Source organism: Rhinopithecus roxellana, chromosome 12 (genome assembly GCF_007565055.1).
Source record: "Rhinopithecus roxellana isolate Shanxi Qingling chromosome 12, ASM756505v1, whole genome shotgun sequence".
NCBI classification, from domain to species: domain Eukaryota; kingdom Metazoa; phylum Chordata; class Mammalia; order Primates; family Cercopithecidae; genus Rhinopithecus; species Rhinopithecus roxellana.
In genome coordinates, this window is record NC_044560.1 from 14,412,132 (window position 1) to 14,430,048 (window position 17,917).

Sequence of the window (17,917 nt, forward strand, 5' to 3'; positions counted from 1 at the left end):
TAGCTTCTGCCTGTAATCCTAGCACTTTGGGAGGCTGAGGTGGGTAGATCACATGAAGTCAGGAGTTTGAGACCAGCCTGACCAACATGGTGAAACCCCGTCTCTACTAAAAATACAAAAGTTAGCCGGGCATGGTGGTGCATGCCTGTAATCCCAGCTCCTCAGGAGGCTGAGGCAGGAGAATTGCTTGAACCGGGAAGGCTGAGGTTGCAGTAAGCCGAGATCACACCACTGTACTCCAGCGTGGGTGACAGAGCGAGACTCCGTCTCAAAAAAAAAAAATAAAAGAGAGAGATGAGGAAGTCAGAGGATCCTGGGTAGGGGCTTTATCGGGCAGAGCTGCTGCCCCTGATCCCAATTCCCTGATTCCAGGTATAGGCGCTCAGGACTTTCCTCCCTAAGGCTCTACACCGTCCCTGAGAGAGGAATTGTGCCTCAGCCAACAGGATGAAATTAGGGCAGCAGTTTCCAGGAGCTGTTGACAGAGCTCATGCACCCCAAACTGGTCAGGAAATAACATTTGTTTTCAGGTTTCTCCTCCCCCTGCCCCCTCATCCTCCCACTTCTCCTGGGCTCCAGGTCCATTTCCACCCCTCATTATCTGGGCTCCTGCTTCAGGGCTGGGCCCCAGCTCGGAGCATCCTCATTGGTGTCAGCCTCCACCTCTTACAGTCTGCTCTGCACTCACATCAGCTGCTGGTTTGATAAGCTAATGGGCTCTAAGGTGTTCAGGGGTGATAAGAAGTGGATGTGCTACCCGGGCACCCATGCCTGGGCCCAGAGGGGAATTGTACATTCTATGGAAAGCCTTCAGGAAAAGTTTATGAAAGCCTCATGACTTGCAGAAAGAAGTCTAACCTGGTAGTTCAGCAGCAAGAGATAAGGTAATACTCACCATCATTGTAATAGTAGGCATACAGACAGCACCCAACGTTCCAGGCACTGTTCTACGTGCCTTACACACTTAACCCACAACAGCCTCATGCAGGAGGTACGATTTATTATCCCCATTTTACAGATAGGGAAAGGGAGGCACAGAGAGGTGTTATAACTAGTCCAAGTCATAGAGCTAGTAAATGGTAGCAGGAGGATTCGAACCCTGCCTACCTGGGTTTAACAATTACGCCATCCTGCCTTTCTATGTAGCATATATAACGTGACTGTGATGGTGAACAGTGTGGGTCTCTGAAGCAGGTTGTCAGCGTTCAGAGCCTGGCTATTCCTGTGTCCCAGCTTCCTGAGCTGTAAAATTGGGATGAAACAATGCCACCTGTTCAGAGGATTGCCATGAGCATTGAGCTTGCTGGCTCATGCAAGTCACTTCACCCAGCATTGGGCATGTAGTGAGTGTTAGTAACTATTACCCCTTGCCAGCCGCTGATTAGCCGTGTGACTTTAGGCAAGACTGCTCTCCCACAGGCCTGTCGCAAAGAGACCACTCGCAAAGAGTTTGTTTGGATAACAGCACTTTGGCCTTCTGGAACATCCCCATGGGCAGCTGCCTCCTCTGGTCAGCTGCCTCTGTGATTCTGGATCTGCAACCCCTCCCACTCTTGCGCCTCCCTCTGGCCTGCAGAAACTTCAGCACCAACAGCTCTGAAGGCAGACCCAGCTTCATTCCCCCAGGCTCTAGGGTTGACCTCCACACTGTGCTCCCACTGCTGCCTGGGAAGACCTCTGCAGCCTCAGGCTGCCACCACCTCCTCCCCCACAGCTTCTACTCTACCCACAACTCTCACCCTGCTGCAGCCTGGGAAGAAAAACAAAGATTTCCCAAAGGGGCAGATGGAAGCCACAATGTGGAAGGTGCCAGGGTTTGGAATGTTTACATGTCACTGGGAAAACCCCTCTGTCTTCCAGTAGACCCTCTCTCTGCCTCTGAGGAGTATGGGGTGGGGATGGGGGACTGGGTGGTATCCACAGCACAGGACCCAGGATAGTCTCCCAGTTTGGTAGCCTTAGGGAAGCTCTGCATGGTAGGAGATTGTTAACAGTAATGGCCCCCAATGAATCACCAACTGCCAAACACGTGAATGAGGTCATCTGAGGCCATCCCACCCCAAACTGCAGATGCATGAATGACCCTGGGTGAAATCAACAGAAGAACTGCCCAGCTGAACCCAGCCCAGTTGTTGCACCACAGAATCATGATCATGAATAAATTAAAAGGTTGCTATTTTAAGCCACTAAGTTTGGGGTGGCTGTTATGCAGCAATAGGTAATTGATACTCTCTGCTTCCCCTAAGCATCTCATAGGTCCCTTAACTCCAAGCCCAGAATGAACATATCATCATTCATTTATCCTCACAACCTGTCCCTTCCCTTCTGTCTCTCATCTCAGGAACTGACACCTCTCTAAGCCAAATCATACATCTGTAGCCAGCTTTAACTCCCCACTCTTTTCATCAAGTACAGCTGATTTTATCTCCTAAATTTCTCTTGAATCTCCTCCACTGCCCCTGCCCATCTGGTCTCATCACAGGTCATCCAGACCAGCAGTCATTACAGCAAAGAACACACACTATAGAAAATGCTCAATATAATCACTAGGGTAGCTGGAAGAAAACAAGCAGTTCTAGTTTTATTTTTATTTAAAAAACTAAGAAACTAAAGCTTTTGATAATAAAAGCTAATACTTTGTATGTGTGTTAATTCATTTAATCCTTTCAACAACTTAATGAAACAAGTACTATCATCCTCTGACAGAAGCTGAAACAGAGACAGAAAGAGGTTGACTAATCTGCCCAAGGTCTGTAGGATACAGAGGCAAGATTTGAATTAGTCTAGCTCCAGGAATCCCTGAACTTTCATGCACAGAAGAATCACCCAGAGGGCTTGTAAAAACACAGATTGCTGGGCCCCAGACCCAGAGCTTCTGATCAGTAGGTCTGGGCTAGGGCCTGAGAATCTGCATTTCTACTAAATTTCCGGGGGATGCTGAGGCAGCAGGTCTGGGGACCACACTTTGAGAAACATGGATCTAGGCTATTCTACCTCTAAAGGTACTTTGTGAAGTTTTCAGCTCTGCAAATATTTAATATTCAGATTCACCCAGAAGCCGCCCCTCACTTGCTCAGGATGTCATACAGCCTTGAGTCTCCTAGCTTTGGAAGGTACCCTAAGGGAATATTGGTCCAATGGGATGGATTTGATATGCATTTCTCTATATTCATCATGTTGCAACTAATGGCAGGGTTTTATGTTTTATTTATTTATTTTTATTTTTATTTATTTTTTTGAGATGGAGTCTCACTCTGTTGCCCAGGCTGGAGTGCAGTGGTACAATCTCAGCTCACTGCAAGCTCGCCATCCTGGGTTCACACCATTCTCCGGCCTCAGCCTCCCGAGTAGCTGGGACTACAGACGCCCGCCACGACGCCTGGCTAATTTTTTGTATTTTTAGTAGAGACGGGGTTTTATCGTGTTAGCCAGGATGGTCTCGATCTTCTGACCTTGTGATCTGCTAGCCTCAGCCTCCCAAAGTGCTGGGATTACAGGTGTGAGCCACCGCACCCAGCCATCTCAAATATTTTTTTTTTTTGAGACAGGGTCTTGCTCTATCGCCCATGCGGGAGTGCAGTGGTACAACCCTGTCCCACTGCAGCCTCAAGCTCCCAGGCTCAAGCAATCCTCTCACCTCAGCCTACCTAGTAGCTGGGACTACAGGCATATGCCACCACACCAGGCTAAATTTTAAGTCTTTTTTTTTTTTAGAGATGGGGGTCTCCCTGTGTTTCCTAGGCTGATCTTGAACTCCTTGGTTTAAGCCATCCTCCCAACTTGGCCTCCCGAAGTGCTCAGCCAGGGTTTTTTTTTTTTTTTTTTTTTTTAATTAACTAATACAGAACTTTTAAAGCATATACAAAAACAGAGAGTACAGCACAATGACCCTACATGCCCATCTCCAAACTTTGATGATTGTCACATGAGACCAATCTTGTTTTTATAAACCTTCTCTACTTTTTCTTTTTTTTCTGGCATAAAGCCAACCCCAGATATCATGCCATTTCAATGTGCCTCTCTAACAGATGGAGCCTTAAAAACAACAACAACAACAAAAACCCACCATGCTTTTATCACACCTAACAAAATTAACAATAATTCTTGTATATCATAAGATATTCATGCTGTATTCATATTTCCTGATTGCCTCAAAATGTCTTTTTAGAATTGGCAGGTTTGAATAATCTATTATAGTTTACCAGGACTGAATTCAATTAAGTGGATTGACAGGTTAAGTTAGGGACCTAAGTTTAACTCAACTAACTTTCACAAAATGAAGTAATTGCTTAAACAACTCGTGCAGAAAAACACAGATTGGAAGCACAGAAATAATGGCAGCCAACTGAACAAAAAGGAAAAGACAGAGTGAAACTTCTCCTCACACAAGCTGTCAGTCACATTCGAGATTAAAAAAATGTCGACCTAATCAGATCTGACAAGTCAATCAAGACAATTTCAAATTATCAAGAAGGCTCTGAGGAGTGAATTTTCATCCACTATCGTCAACTGTAGTAATGGACCCTGCCTGGAGATTGACACCATTATGATTAGTAATTTGAGAATATTATATATTTCATTTTGATCTCTTTGAATTTTCCTAATTTGTATGTATTTATTATAACATACAAAATATATTAATGCAATAATACTTAAAGTAATACTTAAAGTGTAACATATAACCATGGTACATGCTCAAAAAATGGTGTGTATACCATTAGAAGGTTGAAGCCCTTGGGCCAATACTACACTACAGCCTCCATGCTGGTCTCGTGTCTCAAGCCATGCCCCGTCCCCTGTCTCCAACACCAGCCCTGGCATGGCTTCCTCCATGACCCAAATCCAAACTTGTCACACTCCTGTTTACTATTTGGACCTCAGACTGAAGCCAAACTCCTTATGCAGCCCCATGAGTCTACCACCCACTGCTTCCCTCTTTATTTTTATTTATTACTTTTTTTTTTTTCAGACACAGTCCCACTCTGTCACCCAGGCTAGAGTGCAGTGGCATGATCTCAGCTCAGCAACCTCTGCCTCCTGGGTTCAAGCAATTCTCCTGCCTCAGCTTCCCAAGCAGCTGGAACTATAGGCACATGCCACCACATCTGGCTAATTTTTGTATTTTTGGTAGAGATGGGGTTTCACCATGTTGTCCAGGCTGGTCTCGAACTCCTGACCTCAGGTGATCTGCCCAACTCGGCCTCCCAAAGCGTTTGGGATTACAGGCATAAGCCACCATGCCCAGTCCCTGCTTTCCTCTTTGTTTTTTGTTTTTGTTGTTTTTCTTTTTGAGACAAAGTCTCGCTCTGTCACCCAGGCTGAAGTATAATGGCCTCCCAAGTAGCTGGGTTTACAGATGTGTGCCACCACACCCGACTAGTTTTTATAATTTTAGTAGAGATGGAGTTTCGCCATGTTGGCCAGGCTGGCCTCGAACTCCTAACCTCAGGTGATCCTCCAGCCTCAGCCTCCCAAATTGCCGGATTGCAGATGTAAGCCACCTCGCCAGGCCCCTTGCCTTCCTTTTTAGGCTCCAGGGCAATGCAATGTTAAGCCCAGGCTCAGTCTGCTCTAGTGTGTGCACACGCAGTGGCACCCACTGTGCCCTCACTTGGATGACCCTCCTTTGTCCCACAGGTAACTCCTACTGAGACTTCAAGACCTGGTTGGGCAGTCACCTCCCTCCAGAAGCCTTCCCTGACACCATCATCTCCCCTACCTGGGTTGTGGACCCTCCTGTGAGCTTCCGTATAAAGTGAGTTTCTGAGGACATTTTGTACCTATGTTAGTAGCACGGTGCAGGGGTAAAGAACATGGACCCTAGAGTCAATCTACAGGGTTGGAATAGTGGCTGCTATACCTACTGTCTTATATGACAAATGACTCAACCCCACTGTAAAATGGGGCCATGATGCATAATGGTTAAGTGTAAGGAAACTAAATCCAGGATGGCTAAATTTAAATATGCTGTGCTATTGCTAGCGGAGCGACCTTGGGCAAATTACTCAACATCCATATGCCTAGTTTCCTCATATGAAAAATGAAGATCATAATAGTACCCACCTCATGGGGTTGTTGTGAGAGTTCAGTGTAAAGCCCTTAGAATAGTGCCTGGTACATAGTAAGTGCTCATAAATATCAGCTCTAATCATCATGTGTCTGGATCGCACATTGGCTGTCATACATGGTTGAATGAATGGAATGCATTGAATTGTATTGGATTGAAATGAATTAAAATTGTGCCAGCTCTTGTTTGTCTGTCACTCAAGGCTCCTCTCTGGGCCAGCCCTTTAAATGGTATAAGGTCTTCCCTCCCTAAGTCCTACTTGTCACTGCCATGGGCCCCAGGATGACTTCTCTTTGCTTTTAGTTAACTGGTCATTAATACCACCTGGGAACAAGCAAGCACTCAACCAGGCTCGAGCTCCAGCTTTGTCTCAGGGACGTTCTTCAAGGAGGCCCTGTCCATTATCAACAACGTATCAGCCCACTGAAATGCCTGAAACTCATTTCAATATTTTTAAAAAAGCGAAGTCACACCATTGTGGACATCTGTCTTATTTACAGTTGTCTCATCACAGTCTGGGAGTATTTTTAGCTGAATATAAAATAACCATCATCCTACCCTCCCCTTCAGTCATACCTTCTGGTTCTGGATTTACAGAGAGCGTGCAGACTTCCCAGCCCCTAAGTGAGAAGAAAGCTGGGGTCGGTGGGGGTGGGGATGGGGGGTAGCAACAGGATGACGCTTCCAAAGGAAAAGTAGTATAGAAATGAGCAAGAGAGCCGGGCGCAAAGGTTCACGCCTGTAATTCCAGCACTTTGGGAGACCGAGGCTGGAGGATCGCTTGTGTCCAGGAGTTTGAGACCAGTCTGGGCAACACAGGGAGACCCCCATCTCTACCAAAAAAAAAAAATTAGCCAGGCATGGTGGTGCGCTCCTGTGGTCCTAGCTACTTGGGAGGCTGAGGTGGGAAGATTGCTTGAGCCCAGGAGGTCAAGGCTGCAGTGAACCATGATCATGCCATTGCACTTCAGCCTGGGCGACAGAGTGAGACCCTGTCTCAAAAAGAAATAAGAAATGAGCAAGAGGCCACAAAAAGGAAACAAAAACCAAAAACCCAACAACAACATGAAATTGCTTGCATAAGAGAGCTGCACTTGTATCTCTAAATCTATAAAAATAAAAAAAATTAAAAAAAAAAATTCCTTGCCATTAAGGAGAGAGAAGGGGAAGTAGAGAAGCAGAGAATTATGATGACCATTTGGCAGAGGGAATTTGAGGAACCCCAAAGAGGACGCCTCTCACTGCACTGAAAAATCAAGGCAGGTTTCACGGAAGAAGGAACATCCAGGCTGCTTCTAAAGGAAAGCTTACATTGTTGGCCGAGTTTCGGCGCAATCTATGGAAGAAGATGGGGGAATCCTCTTCCTTGGGATTTTGTACAAAGGAACATCTGTGCCCCTGGAGAACCACAGGCCTCCCCCGCCCCTACCCCTGCTATTTGCCTGTGTGATCACTTTTCCAATGAACCCTCACCTTGATAGGATGCCACGAGCCCCTTTTGATCCTCTAAGGAAGCGTTGTAGTAGGTAAAGAAAAAGAAGAGGAGAATGAGAGCTGCTTCCAGTGTTAGGGCCCAGAGGGGCAGGGAGCACCGGACAGACCGCGGGTACTTAGAGCTCATCCTGTGTCCGTCTCTGTGCAGCGGTTCCACCAGCACCAAGCATCACCCCTCTCTCCAACACTTACTTGAGGGCTTGAGGGAGCGATAGGGGAGACACCCGCCAAAGGCCTTATCTCAGGCTGCAAGGCTGGCTGTGCTGGCCTGTCTATGGAGTTAACACGGAAGCAGAGGGACTATGACGGGGAGGGGAGGAAATGTATGTTTTCCAATATTAAGTCATTCTTTCAACAAGTAGTTGCTGCATTCCAGTTATAGGTTCCTGCTGTGCTCAGTTTAAAAGAGGGCATTCTATTCCTTCGACACCCAAACATAATCCTTCTTTACTCTGTACTTCAGTCATCTTCACCATAACCTTGTAAGAAAAGCAAGAAACGGATCAATACTCCTATTTTATGAATAAGGAAACCGAAGCTCAGAAAAGGTTTTCTTTTTAAAACCTTACTACATGACAGAGAGGGCACCCAGTGAGCTCTTAACAACAATGTATTGAATGAGAATGGATGAAACCAAGAATGGAGCTGAGCCCTGGGGAGGATACAGATAGGACCCAAGTAGAACTGACTCCTCATAGTTACACAGTTGAAATTATTTACATTTGAATTTGTATTTAAATCTATGTGTTTCTAAGCACTTTAAGGGTGGGTGGCAGAAGAGAAAGGAGGCCTGGGTTTGGCTCTAGTAAAAACCTGGAGGGGATCCTGATCCAGCCTTAGGGTAAAGTTGCTCCTACCTCTGGTCACCTCCTCACAGGGCAGCCCAGGACTCTGCCTGGGGCACTACAGTGCATTTGAGGAAGGCCACCAGCCTCAGCATCCCCATCCCACAGTGGTGGACAGTCCAGTCCCCTGGCATGAGCTTTAAGGGGCTTAGGACTTATTTCTAACCCTGCAGCCAACTTCCCTTGTGGCTCCTATCCATATGCCTGGCTGAAGGTCTGGAAGGTCTGGTACATGGTAAGTGTCAAGGAAGGAAGGGATGGAGGGAGGGAGGAAGGGATGAAAGAGGAAGAAAAGAAGGAAGGAATTAGAGATTCCTTACTTTCTACAATGGCCCCAGACACTGGCCACTGAGTGTAAACCGAATGTGTGGAGCCCCAGAGAACAAAGCCAGGGCCAGGAGCTGCAGGAAGGGGGAAAGTGGAAAGTGAATACTTTATTGACCATTACAGTTGTCCACTGAAATAAATACTCATGAGGTAGTGAGCACCCTGTCACTTGGGGAATGCAAGCAGAGGCTGATAGTTACTTGTGAGAAATGTCTTGAAAACAATTCCTATGTAGATCAGAGGAGATTTTAATCACCCGGTAGAGTCCTGTCATTTTGTTTTTAGATGAAGAAACCAAGACCTAGATAGGTCATACCCAAGGTCATTTAGTCATTTGGCATCTGTCATTTCTTGCTCAGTGCAGCTTTATTTACAGAAGGAAAAAACTGAGACTAACCTAAATGTCCACTAGCAGGGGGTTAGTTAAGAAAACTGCAGGACATGTAACTTGCTACCAATATGATGATTCTGAACATATGCAGGAAAAGCAAGAGGAAAATGCTTTTATCAAAACTGGCACAGAGGATATACTGTTTAGTGAAAAAGCAAGTTATATAACAGTATGTACAATATATTCCCACTCATAAAATAATATGTTAGCACACGCATAGAAAAAAGTTGGCTGCAAACCGCCAAAACATTGGTTACTTTTGCTTTATACATTTTCAGAGCTAACTGATATTAAGTACTTGCTGGCCACCATTCTAAGCACTTTACATATATGAACTTAGTTCATGACACTAGGATGGGTACTATTAAGCTTATATTACAAATGAGTAAACTGAGGTACAGAAAAACTAAGTGACTTGCTCAAGGTCACAGGGCTAGTAAGTAGTGGAGCTGGGACTTGAACCCAGGTAGCCTAACTTCAGGACCTGGGTGTTTGACCACTAAGCTATAATCTAGATCTGGGGTCCCTGACCTTTTTGGCACCAGGGACGGGTTTTGTAGAAGACAATTTTTCCACAGACCGGGGTGAGGTTGGAGTGATGGTTTGGGGATGAAACTGTTCCACTGCAGATCATCAGGCATTAGTTAGATTCTCCTAAAGAGCACGCAACGGCCGGGCGCGGTGGCTCAAGCCTGTAATCCCAGCACTTTGGGAGGCCGAGACGGGCGGATCATGAGGTCAGGAGATCGAGACCATCCTGGCTAATACGATGAAACCCCGTCTCTACTAAAAAAAAAAAAATACAAAAAACTAGCCGGGCGACGAGGCGGGCGCCTGTAGTCCCAGCTACTCGGGAGGCTGAGACAGGAGAATGGCGTGAACCCGGGAGGCGGAGCTTGCAGTGAGCTGAGAGCCGGCCACTGCACTCCAGCCTGGGTGGCAGAGCAAGACTCCGTCTCAAAAAAAAAAAAAAAAAAAAAAAAAAAAAAAAAAAAAAAAAAAAAAAAAAGAGCACGCAACGTAGATCCCTCTCATGCACAGTTCCCAATAGGGTTTGTGCCCCTATGAGAATCTAATGCTGCTGCTGATCTGACAGGCGGCTTAGCTCAGGCGGTAATGCCTGCTGGCCTACCCCTCATGCTGTGCGGCCTGGTTCCTAACAGGCCACAGTCTGGAGGCTGGGGACCCCCGGCCTAGATTACTTTTAAGTCTTCTTCCAATTCTGAAAGTCTAGGAACGTGGGGTTCTAAGCCCTCTGCTACCCCAACAGCAAGTAAGGGGGAGGGTACCCCAATCTCCAGAGGTCAGAAATCTCCATTCCTCTCACAATTGCCTCCTGGTTCTGATTTCTGCTCTATTTCTGGCAGTCAGTAATTCTTATAAACTGGGTTTCCTGAGAAGGAACTCCCCTGCGCAGTGGGATAAATAGATGTGACCCCTGCCAACCTGGGCCCAGTACAAGCTCTGTAAACCAGGCAGCCAACTGCACCTACCTGCCTGAGGGCACCAGATGTCAGCAAGATGAACACTAAAGATTTCCAGGCAATGCCAACCCCCGTACCTGACGGGCATGTTTACCAGCTGGCAAACAGTGTGGGTGGTAGCTGGTTCCAAGGCACTCCAAATCCCTATGCATCCTGATCCTGCCCCCGTAAGGAAGCAGCAGGGACTGACTGCTTGACAAGAGGACCCCGCTCCTCGCAGAACAGAAAGGCTTTCATTAAGAAAGGGAGGTATCCCTGCAGTTGGCCTCTTCCGACAGATTTGTCAAAAGCAGAGTTTTTGCTCTTCCCCTCTGACTCATAAAAGGCCCCGTTTTCTGACTACAGTTCCTGATATTCTGTCTTTAAATCTTCAAGGCAGGTCACCTGCTACAGAAAGCACAAGGGATCTAGGATTGATAAGTCGAAAACCAAATACAGTGAAATGTTAATTGTTGATTCTAGCTGTGAGATGTATGGCTTTTCACCGTACAAGTCTTTCAACATTTTTTGGTAGATGTTTGAAATTTTTCATAATAAAATGCTGGGAAAGAAGCACTCTGTGCACCTGCTGTTCTCTCTGTCTGAAACACTCCTCCTACCAGATACAGATGGCCTCCGACTTACGATGGTTTGACTTAACGCTTTTCAACTTTATGATGGCGCGAAAGCAACACACATGCAGTAGAAGCCATGCTTAGAGTACCCATCCCACCACGCCTCCGTCTTTCACTTTCCGTACAGTACTCAGTACATTACAAGAGATATTCAATACTTTATCATAAAATAGGCTTTGTGTTAGATGATTTTGCCCATTGTAGGCTAATGTAAGTCTTCTAAGCATGTTTAAGGTAAGGCTAAACTATGATGTTTGATAGGTTAGGTGTATTAAATACATTTTTGATTTACAGTATTTCCTACTTACCATGGCTTTATCAGAACATAACCCCATCGAAAGTCAAGGAACCACTGTACTGGCTTGCTCCACACCTCACTTCCCTGGATCTGTACTCCACCATCCCCTTCTCAGGGAAGTTTTCCCTGACTGCCTTATTTTTTTTCTTTTTTCTTTTTTTGAGATGAAGTTTGGCTCTTGTTGCCCAGGCTGGACTGCAATGGCACAGTCTCAGCTCACTGCAACCGCCACCTCGCAGGTTCAAGCAATTCTCCCGCCTCAGCCTCCTGAGTAGCTGGGATTACGGGCGCGCAACACCATATCTGGCTAGTTTTTGTATTTTTAGTAGAGATGGGGTTTCACCACGTTGGCCAGGCTGGTCTTGAACTCCTGACCTCAAGTGATCTGCCCGCCTCGACCTCCCAAAGTGCTGGGATTATAGGTGTGAGCCACTGTGCCTGGCCTCTGACTGCCCTACTTAAAAGGACAGCATCAACTCCCCTTTCTGCTCCCATTGACAAGGGTTCCTTGTGTTCCCCTTTTACTTTCCTTCACAGCACTTACTAGCATCTGACGAAGTCTATATTTTTGCTTGTGTATTTAGGTTTTTTTTTTTTTAGATGGAGTCTTACTCTGTCACCCAGGCTGGAATGCAGTGGCACGATCTCGGCTCATTGCAACTTCTGCCTTTTAGGTTCAAGCAATTCTCCTTCCTCATCCTCCCAAGTAGCTGGGACTATAGGCATGAGCCATCACACCGGGCTAAGTTTTGTATTTTTAGTAGTGACAGGGTTTTGCCATGTTGGCTAGGCTGGTCTTGAACTCCTGACCTCAGGTGATTTGCCCATGTTGGCCTCGCAAAGTACTGGATTACAGGCATGAGCCACTGCGCCCGGCCTTGTATTTGTTTATTATCTACCTTCCCCTATGAGAATCTGAGCAACACGAAGACAGGGACTTTTGACTGCTGTGGTTGCTGTTGTATCCTCAGCACCAGGGAAGTCCACAGTAGGTGCTCAATAAATATTTGTTGGCTGAATAACAGCTACCATTTCTGGAATGCCAAGCATGGAACCAATCATTTTGCATATGTTATTTCATCAGATCTCCCTCTCAAGCCTGTGAGTGTAGGCATCATCACACTTACAAAGGAGGAAACTGCTGCTCAGAGAGGTGGCGTGAGTACCCAAAGCCACACAGCTAATAAATGGCAGAGCTGGGACCTAACCCAGATCCATCTGACACCACGGCTTGTGTTGCTAATTACTTTGCAATTCTGCCTCCCAAGTTACTAAATCGCCCAGTCTCAATTTCCGTATGAGTCAAATAAGATGATGTGCTCTGGTCTCCTCACAGGGTTATTACAAACGTGAAAATTTGTCAGCAGGCCTGGCAGCCTGAGTTACAGAAATGAAGCTGAGCAACTGCTGCTATGACCACGGTATCCTGGCCTGAGCAGCCAGGCTTCCTGCAGGTGTGGTGAATCGAGTCAGAGAACCCATAGCTTTCCCGTGTAATCATGACTTTTCCGCAAAAACCAGACTCCCTGAGAATACCTGCCACGCCCTCCTACCTGAGTCAAGCTCAGTCATGGGCAGTGACCAATGAGGTAGGAGGTCCTCCAGTCCCTCCCTGGAAATGTGTCCATGCCAAAGGTATGACCTTACTCTGGGCACGTTTGGCTAAAGTGCAGCTAAGTCAGTCATTCATTGATTTAACACACATGAGCTTTGGAGTCAGGCAACCTGGTTCAAATTCTGGCTTTGGAATGAGCTATGTGACCTCGGGTAAAACAGTCAGTGTCTCTGTGCCTGTTTCCTCATCTGGAAAGGCAGAAAATCAGAGTGTCAATCTCACTGGGTTGTTGTGAAGATTCAACGAGGCAGTGCATAAAGTGTCAGATGTGTAGAAAGCACTCCATAAAAGTTAGCAATTATGATTATCACACAAGCTTGGCAAGTTTACTGTAGAAACCTTTGAAAATACAGATGCATAAAGCTAACATAAAATGTCCATTTCAATCTCTCCAAAAACCAGCACTACGTTTTGAGTGTATATCCTTTCAGATGTTTTTCTATTTCTGTCGATTTAGGCCTTGTTTTTCTCCCTACAAAAATGGGATTACACAGCACATACAGTTTGGTAACTTGCTATTTTCATGAACTCTATATCATAAGCAGTTTCCAAACCAGGAAAATCTTTCTACAACACTATAACATGGTGGTTAAAGAGTCCAGGCTCTGAAAGCAGACTGCCTGGATTTGAATTCCCAACTCTGTTACTCTATGTGATCTTAGGCAAGTGCCTTAACTCCTCTGCGCCACAGTGTCCTCATCTGTAATATGGTACCAGTAATCTCTATCTCATAGGATTGTTGTGAGGATTAAAACAAAATGTATCTGATACTTGGAGTGGTGGCTGCAATATTAAGTGCTGTGTATAATCATCCTCCATGCCACACTGACTTCCATGGTAAGGATATGTGATAAAGTCTTTGGTCAGTCCTCTTCCAAACTATCCCTGTTCTAAACACTACAGTGAACATCTTCCATTAACATGGTTCTGGCCTGGTGTGGTGGCTCACGCCTGTAACCCCAGCACTTTGGGAGGCCGAGGCAGGTGGATCACCTAAGGTCAGGAGTTTGAGACCAGCCTGGCTAACATGGCAAAACCCCATTTCTACTAAAAACACAAAAATTATCCAGGTGTGGTGACGTGCAACTGTAGTCTCAGCTACTCTGGAAGCTGAGGCAGGAGAATCACTTGAACCCAGGAGGTGGAGGTTGCAGTGAGCTGAGAATGCACCACTGTACTCCAGCCTGGGTGACGCAGCAAGACTCTGTCTCAAAAAAAAAAAAAAAAAAAAAAAGGTTCTCTAGGGGATACAGGTACATGTGTAAGAGGTGGCCATCCAAATGTGTGGACTTTTCTGTGATTCTTATAGGGCAGGAACAAAGCTCAAAGACAGCTAGTAGGCTGGAGATGATTGAATGGGCTGACAGAGGTGGGAATACCATTTCCTTATATGTGAAACAGGGTTTAATGATCTGGCCTCTAGAGCTGTTCTGGGCTCAGCTGAAGCCCAATTGCAAATCCCTTCATCAGAAAGTCCCAGAAGGAGGGACGAGCCTAAATTCCTATGTAGGCCTTGGTCTTTTGAATAAGGGCAAATTACTTCCCTTCCTTGTTTTACTCATTTGTAAAATGGCCACTGCTGATCTCTGCTTTCTGACTGGTGAAGGTGTGGGGAGCTGGGGCATTCTGGCAGGAGGCCTGCGTCAGGTCAGCCCACTTCTGAATCCCAAAGGGCCAATTCAGGTCTCAGAGGAAAAAGGCTGGCACTTGGCTGGAGCCAAAAGGGCTTGTGCTAGAGTGGGTGGTGGAAAAAAGAGCTGGGTCTGGACGAGTGAAAGAGGAAGAGTATGGAGATGGGCAGTCCTGCTCTGGCCTATCCTTGGGTCCTTGGCAAGAAGGCCATTCCCATCACCTCACCCCAACTCTACCCATCAATAGCCATATACAGGCACCACAACACATGCCTGTGGCTTCAAGGCTCAGCTCAGATTTTGCTCAGCTTGTGTTTTGAGCTAGATAGCTCTACCACACCTATTATGTGACTTTGTTTCCTCTGAGCCTCAGTTTTCTCATCTGTAAAGTGGAGCTAGCACGATCTGCTTCTAAACATAGAACTGGAAGCACCACCTCCAGAGGAGATCTTGGTACAGGGTGGGCCGGTGACTCAACCAAGGACACTGGTGAGTTGCCATGTGAATTGGGATTGGAACCTAGACCTCCAGACCTTCAGACTGTTTCTCAGGCCATCACCCTGAGATATTCTCTGCTTCCATGTAGTCCTAGAGCTCAACAGTAACTCTCAGCCACACCCTCCATTGCTCCCAGCCACTCCACACTTTTGCCACAGCATAAGATGCCCTGTCAGGAACCTATTTAAGAGTAGGCTAGACAGTGAGCCTCAGAAAGCTGGCATGTGTCCCCAGTGCCTCTCATCTTTTCTTTGGATTACTCATCTATCTATCCCACTTAGTCTCTGGCCCAGGCAATCTGGAACACTGCAGTCTTGGGAATGTGGGATATGTAAGTCTGGGGTTCCCATGGAGTCTGAAGCCAGGACTTGACCATGTACCTGTTCCTGCCCTCCCCAATGCCTTTAAGCTTCCATTTTCGTTTGGTTCCCAACTGTATCTTCCTCCATGAACCAATCTATCTTGGCAGCTGAAGCCATTTTCTGCTGCTCCACACAGAGCATTCTGTTCATATCCTTTCTCAATGATGGGCAGGCCTTGGTGAAACGTTGAGCTCACAGAGTTTGTTTTCTTGGCCACCCAGTGCCACTTGATCAACATGCTGAAGTAGTGTTACGGTATGAGAAACGAGTGTACTGCTAACAGCAGTTACTTTCTGTTACCGACTGCTTGTCTGGCTCTGAAAGCTCATTGTCCTCCAAGCCTTAAAACAAACCTGAGTGGAAACAGCCTCTGGAAGATTTAGTAACTTGTCCAAGCTAGTAAGTGGCCAAGCTAGAATTTCAGCCCCAGTCTGAAAAAGCAAGTACTCTGGCCATTTTTCTGAACTGTATCTCTGCAGGGTATAGATTTGATCTCCAAGAAGCTTTTTGCCTAAGTGGATGGATACGCCTTGCCTAAGAAACCATACATCAGAAGCGGCACTGACAGGGATGCTGTGTTGGGGCAGAGGCAGGGAGGAAAGATCGGTTGCAGTGGATTTAAGGATAGTGAGAAAAAAGGTTTGTTTGCCCGGTGTAGCCTGGAAAAGGAGGGTGGGTCACCATTGGGACCAGTTCTGGATGCCGTCCTAAACAGAATGGGTTTTCTCTTCCAGGCACTGGGATATCGTTGAAGGTTTGTGAGCAGAAGAAAGTAACAGAGTCATGATTGAGGACAATGCATTTGGTGTAAACTAAAGTGTCTCCTTGGGGTAGATGTTGATTAAGGGAGGGCTGATCACAGGCCAGAGAGACTTCTATGTGTCCCAGGACAAAACAAAATGGCATCTACTTCCTGGGGAGTTTTAAAAATGCACTGGAAGACTAACTGCCCCACTGTCGTTGAGGGATTACACTGGTAAAGCTACTGGATAGGACATTCTGTTATATTTTCAGAAATATTTATAAAAGCTGCATTACAACATGTAAAAATGCTTATGTTAAAGAACAGTATATGACCACTATTCTATTTAATAGCAATAGTAACATTATCATCCATGGGGGAAAATTGGAAAACAGGCAAATACAATAAAATGTCAACAGTATTTGTGTTAATGTGATGAGACCCATGGGTGTTTTCTCCTTATCGGCCACTTTCCTACATTTTCCCCAGTTTTCTCTAATGATAAACTTCTCTTTCTCTTTAAAAAACAAACAAACAAACAAACAAAACACCGTGCTGCCTTTTCTAAGTGTTATTTTGCCCTACGTACATGGCAGGAGTTATGAGGAGTAAATGAGCAAATACACGCAAATTACCCAGCACGGTGCCTGGCATAAAATCGGCGCTCAATGAGTATGAATCGTGAAGGGTCTCCGGTCCCTCGTCCCCCGCCTTTGAGGAGCCCGGACCCGCCAAGCAGGCGCCCGGCCCGGCCCGGAAGCCGATGCTTCGCGATAGTGCCCTGGCGGGTCCTGCGGACTCGGGGCCCGCGGGGCCCACGGCGCTACCCAGCCTGCGGACGTGCAGCCCGGGCCGCAACGCCGCACACACCCCGGGCATCTCTGCGCGACGTCGCGCGCACCCACGGCTCCGCCCCGTGACGTAACCCGGGGCGGGGTCGCCACCTCCGATTGGCCGGCGCGCTGTCACCACGTCGCGGGAAGCTGGCAGGGTGTGTGTCTGTGTGCGTGTGGGGTTTGCTTTGTCATTCGTACCCCCTGTGCGCGCTGACGCGGCCGGCCTGGCCGAGCTCTCCAGCATCCCCAGAAGGGTCCCCAGCGCTGTTCCTGGGATGCTCTCTTACATAATGACGCGACTGGCTGAAGCGCACGTCAGCGCAGACACCGCACATGCCGCAAACCTGGGCCTCCCGATTTCATACATTGCTAGACGAGAGCCTACAATGCCATGTCGTACGGTATGCTCTAGTAGGGATTACAATACAGTGAAACGCAACCCAATAATAATAAAGCATACCTTCGCAACAAGGCGTAATATAGGATGTTATATTTATAGGGCCTATTTATAAGCCTCTATTTAAATCTTTTCTGATAGGCTCAGCCGCGTACCCAGACACCATAATGATTGGCGCATTCTTCTGTCCTTCAAAGAGGCGGGTTCTAGAGGCAGTTTTGCCTCAGCGGGTCCTGGGATTGGTCGACAGCGGTTTACCGGTGGCCTCGATTGGCCCCGCGGGCCGTCCATCGGAGCTGGGGAGGCGGGGCAGGCG

The 17,917-nt window shown here is 46.8% G+C and overlaps 1 protein-coding gene across 5 annotated transcripts in view; it reads right to left on the reverse strand.

The window, feature by feature from the left end:
• RHCE (Rh blood group CcEe antigens) overlaps nt 1-7,843 on the reverse strand; it is a 58,354-nt gene extending 50,511 nt beyond the window's left edge. For 4 of the 5 annotated variants that reach the window (XM_010355715.2, XM_010355711.2, XM_030942600.1 and 1 more), the window contains exon 1: nt 7,541-7,843. In XM_010355715.2, the coding sequence (XP_010354017.1) occupies nt 7,541-7,688 (148 nt within the window). In that variant the 5' untranslated portion in view covers nt 7,689-7,843. The remainder of the gene's footprint in view (nt 1-7,540) is intronic. The other variant, XM_030942599.1, reaches the window with a different exon arrangement.
• Between the last annotated feature and the right edge of the window lie 10,074 nt (nt 7,844-17,917).